The following is a 12,520-nucleotide window of genomic DNA, read 5'->3' on the forward strand; positions in this document are numbered from 1 at the left end:
AACTATATAATACCCTGCAAGCCGCCTAAAAGGCGTGTGGCAGGGGGTGTTAGGACACCAGCCGTTTACAGCTTCAAAAAAAATGAAGTACTCTAACGAGGTTGGTACTAGCGTTTATTAAAGTCCTTTATGGTTCGGAGGAAAAACGAATTCCCATATCTATCCGTTCGGCAAAACATATCTCTTAATTTATCGCTTCTATCGGACCTGGAAATATAGTGTGGCTCTAATATTATGTTCTCTGTGTCGCTCTTAAAGATATCCATTCTCAATTGTTCAAGCAATCTAAGCCTAGCGCGCAGCCTCCGAGTCTCCAATGGCTCCCATCCTAATTCGCTTAACATCTGGGTAATGCTGTCTGTACGCCCGTAGCAGTTTTTGACAAAACGCGCAGCCTTCCTTTGTATTTTATTCAGTTCGCGGATTAAGTCTATCTGCACGGGATCCCAAACGCTCGCTGCATCGCTGTTGGTGTCGGCGCTGCGACCTCCCGGAGTGGCCGTATAATGGTCATAGGTGCTGCAGGCGTGGGTGGGATGTCATCGGAGGCGGTGAAGGCGGGCTTGAGGCGGTCGATGAAGACCATCACCTCTCGCCCACGTATGCGAAGCACGTACCACTTGCTGCCTCGCTGGAGAACCTCGAATGGGCCCTCGTAAGGCGGCTGCAAGGCTTCGTGGGATTTGTCACCCCGAACGAACACAGAGGGGGAGGAAGCCAATGTTTTGAAAATAAAAATGGCTCTTTCGCCATGACAGGATGCGGGCCGGGGGCTCAATTTATACATGTGCCGCCGCAGCTGCACCACGTAATTGGACTGGTCCTCCATTGTATGGCCAGTCGATGGCGATAGAAACTCGCCAGGGAGTCTCAGCGGTTCTCCGTACACCAACTCCGCGGAGGTAGCACCGAGATCTTCTTTAAAAGCTGAGCGGAGGCCCAATAGGACAGCCGGCAAGAAATCTGTCCAGCCTTGGGATTCGTGGCAGTGTATGGCTGCCTTCAGTTGCCGGTGAAGATGCTCCACTAACCCATTGGCAAAAGGATGGTAGGCCTCAGGTCCTCAGGTGTGTGGCTCCCGGGAGATCAGCCAGCTTCCGGAAGAGGAGGCTCTCAAACTGGCGGCCTTGATCGGTAGTGATTCGGCGGGGGGTGCCAAAATGCGTACATAATACATTCTCGAAAAAATGTTTCGGCTACCGTCTCCGCCGAGATGTCAGAAATGGGGAAAGCTTCCAGCCAACGAGTGTAGCGGTCGACCAAGGTAAGGCAATATTGGAAACCACCGGAGTATGGCAGGGGGCCCACTAGGTCCAAATGCACATGCTCGAACATGTGAAGGGGGTAGTGAAATCACCATTTGGGGAGTTAACATGCCTCGTCACCTTATTCTTTTGACAAGGTAAACAATTCCGGGCCCATTCCTTGCATTCTTTCTTCATAGAGGGCCACACGAACCGACTAGCAATGAGTCAAGCTGATTCTTTAATCCCCGGGTGAGACAGGCTGTGGCGGGAGTTGAACACATGTCTGCGAAGGGGGCGGGCAGCAGGGGTGGACACATCGCACATGAGGGTCACATCGCTGTCAGGCGCACATACTTTCCTTAACACAAGGGAAGAGGAGCCGCTTCTCAGGAGCGCGGTAAGTTCTTCATCTGCTTCTTGCTCTTTGGCAAGGTCTTCCATAGACACAGCAGGCGATACAGCCTCCACGCGCGAGAGTGTGTCCGCAACAATATTGTCTTTGCCAGCAATATGGCGGATATCACTTATGAACTGGCTAATGTAACTTAAATAGCGAAACTGGAGCACTGGAGAAACTTGGGGAGCACTTTTCCGGTTTCTGTTGGAACGCGAAAATGAGCGGCTTATGGTCAGTAAACACAATGAAATGTCGCCCTTCAAGCATATGACGGAAATGACGAATAGCGTCGTGCACAGCCAAGAGTTCACGATCATATGGGCAGTACTTCCTTTGTGGCGTCATCAGCTTCTTAGAGAAAAACTCAAGGGTTGCCAACCGCCGGTTGTGCGCTGCCGAAGCACGGAACTGCAACTGAATCCGCAGACATCGCACATCACTGATTCCCGGAGTGCGACTCGAGTGTATCCGTGACGAAATAAATTTATATACTGTTCATTGTTGAAGACAATCGTCGAAGGACAAGTGGAAGGCAAGAATGGAAAAGGAAGACCTCGACCAAAATATATGGAACAAGTAAAGAGAGATGTGAAAGAGAAGAAATACGTAGGTGTGAAAAGATTAGCTGATAGGAGAACTGAGTGGAGAGCTGCGTCAAACCAATCCTAGGATTGTTGACCAGTGATGATGATGATGATGATGTTCATTGTTACTTAGGGCTTAGTTATTTTGTACAAAAATAACCCTCAGAGACCCTAAAGTTCTCAATAATGGTCTTCCCAACTCTTTCCAGCATCTCCTCATTCCTCATTTTATTCACCCATTTCACTCTCTTCAGCCTCCTCCACACCCACATCTCAAAAGCATTGACCTATCCCTAATGTAGTGTACACATAATACAATATATTACTATATACATGTACGTATACAATAATAGTTTCTGCCAATTAATTGTGTCATTATTAGTGATTTCCAGTAATCTGGCAGTGCTCTGATCCGATATCTCCTGGAGTACCTAGAGACCACTTACCTATACCTTTAGCTATCCTTAACCTACAGAAGCCATCCCTCTGTCAACAGCACAGAAAAAGTGAAGTGGCATGTAAAATTAGAATAAGGTGATTAAAATATAGCGATAATCATTAAAAGTCATTCTCTTAGCTTTTTTTCAGAAACTTACATGATGGGGGAACTTGCTTTTTGAGGGAAAAAAATCATCTTTGAAAACATTAAGTCAACGATAAGTACAACTGCCCTTATGAATAGACACTTGAAATAACAAGTGATTACAGATTGCAGCATTGGCCAATTAAAATACGTGAAATTTAATAAAAGAAGAAAACTCCACACAAATGATGTTTCATTAACAATATATTAAAAAGTTTTGTAGAACATAGTCAGCAGATGTGATTGCACTTCACAACAAAAATTCATTCACAGTATTTAAAAAAATATCACATGTCTCAAAACAATTGAGACCGTAGAAAAAAAGATGATATTATAAAAACTGTCTTAAGAGTGTATAACTGACACCATTGAGTCAACCTTGGAAAATAAGTAACACAAAACAGTCAAACTTCTTCCACCCAATCCACTTGAGTCCATTTGGGAAGCTCTGTTTCAAATGACCAATCTGGACCCTAAAATGATGAAAACAAGAAACATCATGTGAATGTCTATTGCTTTTTTAAGCCTCAACTAAAGCAGTGTATCATAGTAACCCAGTTAAATAAGGCTGCAGGGGAACAAATAAAAGAGGAATTAAGATATGAAAGGCCTCTGGAGCAACTCTCCATTTGTTGAGTCCAAAAACAGGGATAATACAAAATTAACAGCAACCAGAAATACGCGAACATACAAATAAACATTTGAAGTAAAAATAAAAACAATTATACCCTAAGTACCCTAAAAATAGGCAAAAAATGGGTTCCATTTAGGAAAATGATTGCTATATAGCAAAATTTTTCTCTCTTAAATTATTTTAACATGTGTTCTTAGCCAATTTCACTTCCAAAGTCCAAATTATCTTAAGAGTTTCCCTTCATTGCATTCTATTGCCTTTTTCATACATCTAATCAGTGGTACAGCAAGGGGGGATTTTGGGGGATAAACCCTCCCCCCCCCAACCCACGAGAACTCAGAGAAATTTTCAAGTTTAATCCACTTAACTTACAATTAGTTGGATTAATACTACTCATAGAATACTGCTTCCCACAGAAGGCCGTAAAACTCACCATTTTGAACCATTTATCTTAATTTTTTTTGTACCTGATGATAGCGAAGTAAGGTCGCTGAAACGCGTCTTACCAAATAAAATTACTGTGGACATGCACTAAGTTTGCTCTTCATTTATCATTAATTTTTTCTGGCAGAGGGCTCCCGCTCCTACAACTTACCCTGGTGGGTTTTCCATACCCCCAGACCCTCCAGTATTAATTGCACCAAAAACCCCCCAGCCTTAATTCCTAGCTGTGCCCCTGCATCTAATTGAGCATTTCCTTAAGCTGTCCAACTTATCATGGATATTGAATCAGATGAAGGGGCTGATGGTGAAAGTGTATGATCAGGAATTCATTTATTATCAATCCTACAAAAGTTCATAATTTAGGTGCTGAGGACTTATAATACCAATATACCAGAATGTTCAGGAAGCTTTACTGCCTCAAGGCAGAAGAATGCCCAATGCTTTGTGCCTCTAGCTTGCATACTTTTGGCATTAGAGGCTGTCGACCACAGATATGCAAGGTAATACTGGAATGAAAATATTTAGAATATTCAAGGGGAATAAGAGTGAATAATGTGGTGTTACACATTTCTCCACGAATCACCAGCAGTCAGTAGTGAGTAAAAAAAATTCTCATCAGCGGCAGAAATGGAAGCAGTCAGAAAAAATTGATTGCCACAATTTTTCTCTACGTTGTAAACCACACAGGATATTGGGTGGACCATTAAAATTCAGGATATAAAAACTGGAAATTGCACCATTTTGAATTATTTTGGGGAGAGAAGGCAGCAGAAAGTCGGGGTTTTTGGAATCTTATACTTGTTGGTCCCCACCTGCATGCAATATTCCAGCTCTTCCAGAAGTAGAAGGGAATTGTATCGATCAATCAATAAGTCACTCAGTCACGCAAGTGGCTTTATACATGGGCATACCCAGCGAGGGGCAGGTGGAAATCACAAAAGGAAAATAATATTTTTTCAAGCAAATAATTTTAAAAACTAATAAAGAGCTGTTACAGTTTCCGTTAAGTGTTGGTTTCATTAACCTTTTCCATGCTTATATCTTACCAATAACTTGAGCAACCATGGCTAGCCCCCCCCCCTAGTTTTGATCCTGGGTACGCCCTTGCCCTTGGCTTTATATGCTGTTGACAGGATTTATTTGTTACTGTGGATATTAAAATCTCTTTCCTTCAAAAAAAAAAAAAAAAAAGAGTCCATTACAGCTGTTAAATTTGTGAATCACACTACAAATCAACACATAATTAATTGACTTCCTGAATGACTGTAAACAAAAAGTAGTTCTTGACGGAATTAGATCTGATGTAGTTAAAGTAACATCAGGTGTTCCACAAGGAAGCATAATCGACCCCTTTTTGTTCATTATATACCTGAATCAGCAATAAAATATGTTTATTTGCTGACTACGCTGTCATTTATCATGAAATTAGTGATCACTCCATCAAATTCTATCATAGGATTTAAGCAATGTTAATTTGTGGAGCCAAGAATGGGGACTGGAACTTAATCAGAGCAAATGCATGTCAGTACATTTTTTTGCAGAGTATGTCCAATTATAACCATGTTTATGCTGTGACTGGTATTGAGACTAAACACGATCGGCACATAGTGTGATTCTTTGCTAAGAGATGGAACTATCATCAGGAGAACCAAAGCGCCGTAGAATTGTGACTACATCCCACATTCGCTCAGGTTTCATGTTACGAAGACCATATACCCTTCGAAATAAAATATCAAGTTACACGAGAACAATAGAAACTTGTTTCACCCTTTCTTGCCAACTGGCCTTTTTCAGCCAACCTTCTTCAAAGCTCCCATTTTCTCCAGGCCAAAAAAATGAGTAACCTATTGGGTTCAAACGTGTCTAGCCATGACTTTCGGCAAATTATGAGGGATTTTGATTGGATTGAAATATTCGTATTGTGCACAAAATTTCTAAAGAAAATGACACCAAACACAATATATTTTTGACATTTTTTAAGCATTTTAAGCATGTAAATAGTTTCCCTGTTAAAAATTAAAGCTGGAAGTGGAATGGGGAGAGGAATGGATTGAGCCCGGAGTTCTATAGAAGGAAAAAATTTCACTGAAGTGGAGTAAAAGTTTCAAGGTACCTGAGAGCAATGGTAAGTGGTTTCCTTCGAATATCTTCCCCCCTCTCCTTCTGGCCATCCCCCTCTTTTAACATGCGACATGCCTTCCTGATCCCCAATTTTTGAAACACCCTGATAGCATGAGTCACATCTAGGCACCTTGCTCTTTTATGACAGCCAATAACTTTCTGGGATTAGTGTATGATTTTAAGAATAGGATTGGGCACCAAATATAAAAAGAGTCCAAATAAGAAGCATTTCCAACATAATTTAACTTTGTTAATCATGGTTCAGTCACTTATATTAATCAAATAATCAACGAATCACGAGTTCCTGTATTAGGTCGCACACAAAAAGCAATGAGAAGTTTTTACTACAACAGCATAATTCTGATTGAATCAGCATAATTGTATTAATATAATTTCCACTGATATATCCAATGATGAAATTAATAAGGATTACACGCAATAATTAGAAAAGTAGGTATGTACGCATTACGTTGCATTTTACACGTTAGTAAATATATAATTGTGCATCTTACATTTTCGATTATCTTCCATATATGATAGTTTAGAAATTGACAGATGGGGAATTTAAAAAAAAGTTCTGACTCAATCTAGTAAAAATAAGACATTTTTCGGATTCAGCTGACAAAAATATATGGTACTCCCATCAACAGAACTTAAAAACATGGTTGAATCATATAAATGCAGGCCTGTGTAAATAGTATTAGACCTAATCAAGACGATACAGACTGGAAATTCCAACTGCACACATCACTTAGCTAGCACGTTTCTGCCGAGAAAAAAAGACTTCACAAAATTTCATGATCTTACAGGGTCCTCCCTCTGTATTCCGTTCGTCCATATTCTCTCCAAGCCTTGCTGCTAGGAAGGCAGAGTTCCCAAACACCCAAAGAACACTTGCAGGCCCCCCCCTTCCTCTTGCAGAGCGGATGAGTCGTTCTAGTTCCCCCAACTCTCTGCTGGCAATGCCCTCTGACGGGTCGTATTTTTGTCATTATGATTATTCGATTTATTATTTTACACCTGCATATATCTTGGTTTTAAAAGTCGCATTTCACAAGTAACTTGGCTAGAATTCCTCCGTGGTGACTTTTTTGGGAAAAATAATATATTCAATTAATTACAACATGTAAAACTTACAATTTCCAATTTATGTCAATTTAGATTAGCTAGACAGAAAAAATGCAGTGACTGTTATATATTAGCGAAGGTTTCACGTCGATAATATCGTACTCATCACTCCAATTAGAAAAATCGTTTAACGGGGCAATCACCTTCCACCTTAACATAAGGCAACAGAAGAAGAGAAGTACCTGGGAGTTGCGAAAACCTCGAATCTCTCATGGGTAATACGAATAAGGAATATTTTCGGCATAGCCCAGAAGAAACTAGGATTCGTCAAGCATATTGCGGAAAGATTTTTGGATGAGAAAGTAAAAGAAAGGTGCTATTTCAGACTCGTCCGACCGCACCTTGAATATGCAGCGAGCGTATGGGATCCGGAGCAGAAAGACTTAATCCGTGATATGAATAAAATACAAAGGAAGGCTGCAAAGTTCGTCAAAAACCGCTACGGGCATACATAGCATTACAGATGTAACCACGTTACGAAACCCGGGTCGTGCCCATATTAAAATAATAGTGATCCTTACAAAGTTTTATTTCTTTATTTCCAACATTTTATGTGACTTTTGAATTAAGAGAGACACATCGTTTTCTCTCGAATCATGGTAAAAATCATGCGATAGCAGTCGCTTTCTGTAATTCTCAAATAATAAATATATGTTCCCTAATGCATGCATGTTTATTTAAATGCATAAATATAATGGTTTAGAAGCCTCCATAAATAGAATGGTGCCTTCACAAAGGATATGAAAAAATGGTGCCTATCACTAAAACCTCTCTATAGTGAACCTCCATACATCAAATTCCCCAAATTTTGGTCCCCTCCATTATGCTTTACTGTACTAATCATAAAAATAATGGCACAATGGTTTCAAATTCCATCATATTTATACTATGTACCATCAGATATACATACAATTAACCATTTTCACACATAAAATACTTCTTTTAGAAATAGATGTACCTCATATTTCCAGGCATGCAAGTACATTGCAAGGTCCTTTGGTTTTGGATCACGGTAGTTAACCTTGCATTCATGGCAGTTCTCATCGACAGTCAACAAATCAGGGTTGTAGGGCTGCATAGGTTTCACCGGCTGAGGGGTCCACTCTGCATCCACAGCGCTGCCACCACCGTCCTCCCCGTCCTCCTTCCCAGGTGTCTGTGTGCCCACTGTTGTCGTGGTCGCATGCCCTTCGCTGCCTTCCCTCACACTCGCCAACTCCTCCTTCCTGCCGTCCTGAGCCGAAGAGGCCGACAACTCCTCCTCCTTCACGAGTTCCCGAGACGCCTCGTCAACCATCCCCATGAAGGTCGTCTTCACTACTGCTGCTCCCTCTTCCTGCTCGCTGTGTTGGCTGCGTGGGGGAGAAGGCCTTGACGGCCTCTCCTGAATGTCCACATCACCGTCCAACACCCCAAGCCAATTTTCAGCATTGTGGATCGAAATTAGGTCTTTGATGAGCTCTTCGTCACCCTTGCCACCAAAATCTCCACCACGGCCTTTGTTTGGCCCAAAAACTGTACTGTTGTACAGAGGATCGTTCAAAATTGGATAACCTATTCATAACAAGAAAAGATATATAATGACAATATGTACGACATGAAATGAAATTACTTCATCCCTACATTCGAGCATGTCTTGTAAGTGTACACCCAAAAACTATTCCAGCTAATTTCATCAACAAATCTTCCCAAATGTGGCAGGCCAATAAATATATACAGTGAAATGTCTTCATAACGAAATCCTATGGACCGCCGGAATACATTCGTTAAACTGAAATTTCGTTACATTGAAATTTTTCAATTCATGACAGTAATTTATGACTTAGTTATCCTGAATTTCAGCCAAAAAAATGTTTTCATTAAATTGGTACCCTTATACATTAAATAATATAGGAAATGTCTAGGGGACAGAAAATAATTGCATTATTCTGGATGTTTCATTATTCTGAATGTTTCATTATTCTGAATGTTTCATAATTCTTAACGTTTCATTATTCTGAATGTTTCATTATTCTGAATATTTTGTCATGCTGGTGTTTGTGACATTTCACAGTACATGTATATTCATTTTTAAAGTTTGTTACCACTCTTCAAGAGAGGTACAAATGGTAAATAACTGCTACATTTAAGATGATAAATATCCTTTTCTGTTGCATCCATTAAATTACATGTAAAATTGATTGCAGCAGTAAAAAATCCTTCAAACTATGTACCTAGTTTTGTGCATTAAAGTTGCTTCCCACGAGAACCAAATGAATACGGAGTCAGGCAAGGGTGGATCCAGGATTTTTTTCTGGGGGGAGGGGCACAAAGGTTTGACAGGCAAATGGTCTTCTCAGATTTGGGATTAACCCTTTCGAGACAGTGGAGTTCTCTCCTTAGCATGACTGCTGTACTGAGCCCAAAGGGACTCTTCCGTCCCCTCTCTACGAAGCATTTTTGCAGGACATTCGTTAAGATGGGTCTCGCGGATAATTACACGCTCTCAGCACCAGCCTTTTTTGACACTTCCTGGTGGGGACTCCGCATTATCTCAGACTCCGAGGGTAGTTGGACTCCCTCCTTTGGGGGTTTATAACCCTACCAGCGGCATTGGTTCGCGGTCAATTATGTTTTGTTCACATGAATTAGCTATATGGATAATTGTTACTTGCACGTAAATTGCAGACTTTGAATTGAATTCCTCGTTTTATTCTGAGAATCGTTGAATTTTGAACAGGGCTTTACCATCAATATTAAAAGCATTTAATGCAGCAACAATTTCCTGTTGATGTTTACACTGAAATCGAGATATAAGTTAACATTTATCGTAGAATTTCGTTTAAAAATTGTAAATGCTGCTCAAAAGACAAAAAATTCAATTCTTAGTTTATATTTTTTGAGAAATGAACAAATATATATTTTGAAAACTGACTGAATGACCACGGTCCCTTACCACAAAGAAGCAAAATATAAGATGAGGGGTCTGGGTGCCAGCTCCCAGATTTCGAGGGCACGACCTAAGTCCCGCTTTGTTGGGTCCCGAAGCTAAGACTTCACGAACCTGCGACCATCATAAAAGGGGGAGAGTAAGGAAACGTATATTTTCGGCATTCGTTCTCCTGCGTAGAAAAATCTCTGACAAAAATTTGCAGCTTCCGTCTCCCACACCAAGAAACGCCCTGATGCATATTTTCGTCATTAGTAGAAAAGGGTTAATAACTACATACAACAATTACTGTATGAAATATACTCTCTATTTTGATATAAAGGCAATTTTTTTTCAAGCACTGACTAGCAAATGACCAATGACCGGCGAATCTGTCTTGACGTGGGCTCAAGGCTCAAATGATTGTCTATTTTTTAAGTATCCTGGGGGGGTGGCACGAGCCCCCACCCTTACTCCACTTATGGAGTCAGGTGATGAGTTCACACAATTCATCCAAGCTGAGACAATAATTTGGGCCATTCATCTTTTTAAATAACCGTGTGATGAATGACAAGTTAATTTTTCACTTTAAAAAGCCAAGCTCGAAATTCTTGCACACACTCACCTTGATACAGATGAAATTAGATTTTTCTACAAAAGTTAAAAAAAAACTGAATACAACAGCCAATTCCAACACTCAAAGTCAAAACTTTGGACACCTTAATCAGACGAATAGAGATAAATTATGTATTGGCATTAAATAAATTATGTAATCAAGGCAATAAAGCCTGAAAAGGTAGTAACTGTATCAAACAAATTTCACTACATACAAATAACATAGGACTATAATGACAAACTCACCAAGATACTGTAAATGGACCCGTATTTGATGCATACGACCTGTATGTGGCTTAGCAAGGACTACACTTGTTTTTCCATTGTAGGAGAGCCTTTGGAAAGTGGTGTGGCACTGTTTCCCAGACGGAGATACTTTGCTAACACCAATTTTGTAGCTTACAACATGGATAGGCTCACGACAATCGACTTGTGCACTGAAAAAATCAACATGCAATTCATCAAAAAGTTTTCACCACCATTCCTAACATTATACTATTATATTATTACGTGTAGTTATGCTTTTTTGCTAATGAAATTTATAAGACAAGAGATATGTAGATGTATAAAGTGACAAAGTAGGCTAAACCACAAAATATATAAGAAGACCAGGTCAATTTCCATTTAGATATTCATTAATTGAATAAAATAGTTTTTATACAGGATAATATTTTAATTTTGATTCATAAACATCATTAAATTTCACACAATTAAACTCTTTAAAATTAAACTCCTTAGATGAGGCAAAGTAGAAAGATTGATTGAATAAATAGTGAGCAACCTTGAGACCCAGTCGTGTTATATTTTATTTTCACCACTAATGCCAAGAATAAAAAATGAAATCTACTATAACTGTGCACGCACAAAAATAAAAAAACGGGGCCTAAAGAAATTGGCATCAAATAGTATAATAAATAGCCGCCTTAAGTGAAATAAATCAAAAGCATTGGTCTTTAAATCAAATTTGAAAATATTCCTTCATAGTGAGCTAAACCAATTCAATTTTATCTTCAGTTCCGGCTTTTTATTAAAAAGTTCAAACTCTAACAAAAAAGTAAAAAAATTACGAATTTCTTAATGGTTTGTGATGTTGAGTACATACATATAACAGGTTACTGCCAACCCAAAATGAGTACATTTTCTGAATATCTGGCATTTTTTTAACAATTTAGCAACTAAAAAATGTTTTGCCTGATTTAAATAACCTGAACAGCTAATATTTAGCAATATGTATACAATCATTTTATGCAATTATTAGACATAAAATCACACATAAAACATCTAGATACCATCTGGTAAAAAAGCAAATTTTACTAAAAAGTGAAGTAAATATATGGGTAATATTGGATATTTCTTCTTGAATAGCCCACATGACATTCAAAGCTCATTCTTGGGTAATATTACTCAATAAAGGAAGTCAAATCATCATCAGTAACTATGTAAGTGTTCTGTTAAGTGTGTACCTCACCTAGGGAATTCTCCTTCCACTCGGCAAACATACTGTTTGTGCACCTGGCGATTTCGAATCTGCTGCTCCATTAGCTTGGTTCTTTGAGGATTCCTCCCAAAGAGAAGAATTCCTGATGTCAGCCTGTCTAAGCGATGAATAGTTCTCAGTCCACGGAGGCCATGCTCTTTAGCCAAGATAAAAACAACAGTGTTGTGACGATATCTACCGCAAGGATGAACCTGTATATAAAAATGTATGAGACACAATAATCAAAATTTGGAAAAAGAAAAACATACAGCCAAGCAAGAAAAAATATTCTACCTAATTTAAAGAGGGAAAATTCCATTGAGAAAAAAAATCATTTGCATGGACCTATGGGTGATTGGGAACCTTCACCACTGTATTGTCC

The 12,520-nt window shown here is 39.4% G+C and overlaps 1 protein-coding gene across 4 annotated transcripts in view; it reads right to left on the reverse strand.

The window, feature by feature from the left end:
* Positions 1–2,997: 2,997 nt before the first annotated feature.
* LOC124156456 (uncharacterized protein C18B11.02c-like) overlaps positions 2,998–12,520 on the reverse strand; it is a 76,617-nt gene continuing 67,094 nt past the window's right edge. For all 4 annotated transcript variants that reach the window (XM_046531021.1, XM_046531020.1, XM_046531019.1 and 1 more), the window contains 4 exons: positions 12,130–12,350; positions 10,908–11,098; positions 8,097–8,692; positions 2,998–3,284 (listed from right to left, as the gene is read on the reverse strand). In XM_046531021.1, the coding sequence (XP_046386977.1) occupies positions 3,216–3,284; positions 8,097–8,692; positions 10,908–11,098; positions 12,130–12,350 (1,077 nt within the window). In that variant the 3' untranslated portion in view covers positions 2,998–3,215. The remainder of the gene's footprint in view (positions 3,285–8,096; positions 8,693–10,907; positions 11,099–12,129; positions 12,351–12,520) is intronic.

This window comes from Ischnura elegans, chromosome 3 (assembly GCF_921293095.1).
Source record: "Ischnura elegans chromosome 3, ioIscEleg1.1, whole genome shotgun sequence".
NCBI lineage: Eukaryota > Metazoa > Arthropoda > Insecta > Odonata > Coenagrionidae > Ischnura > Ischnura elegans.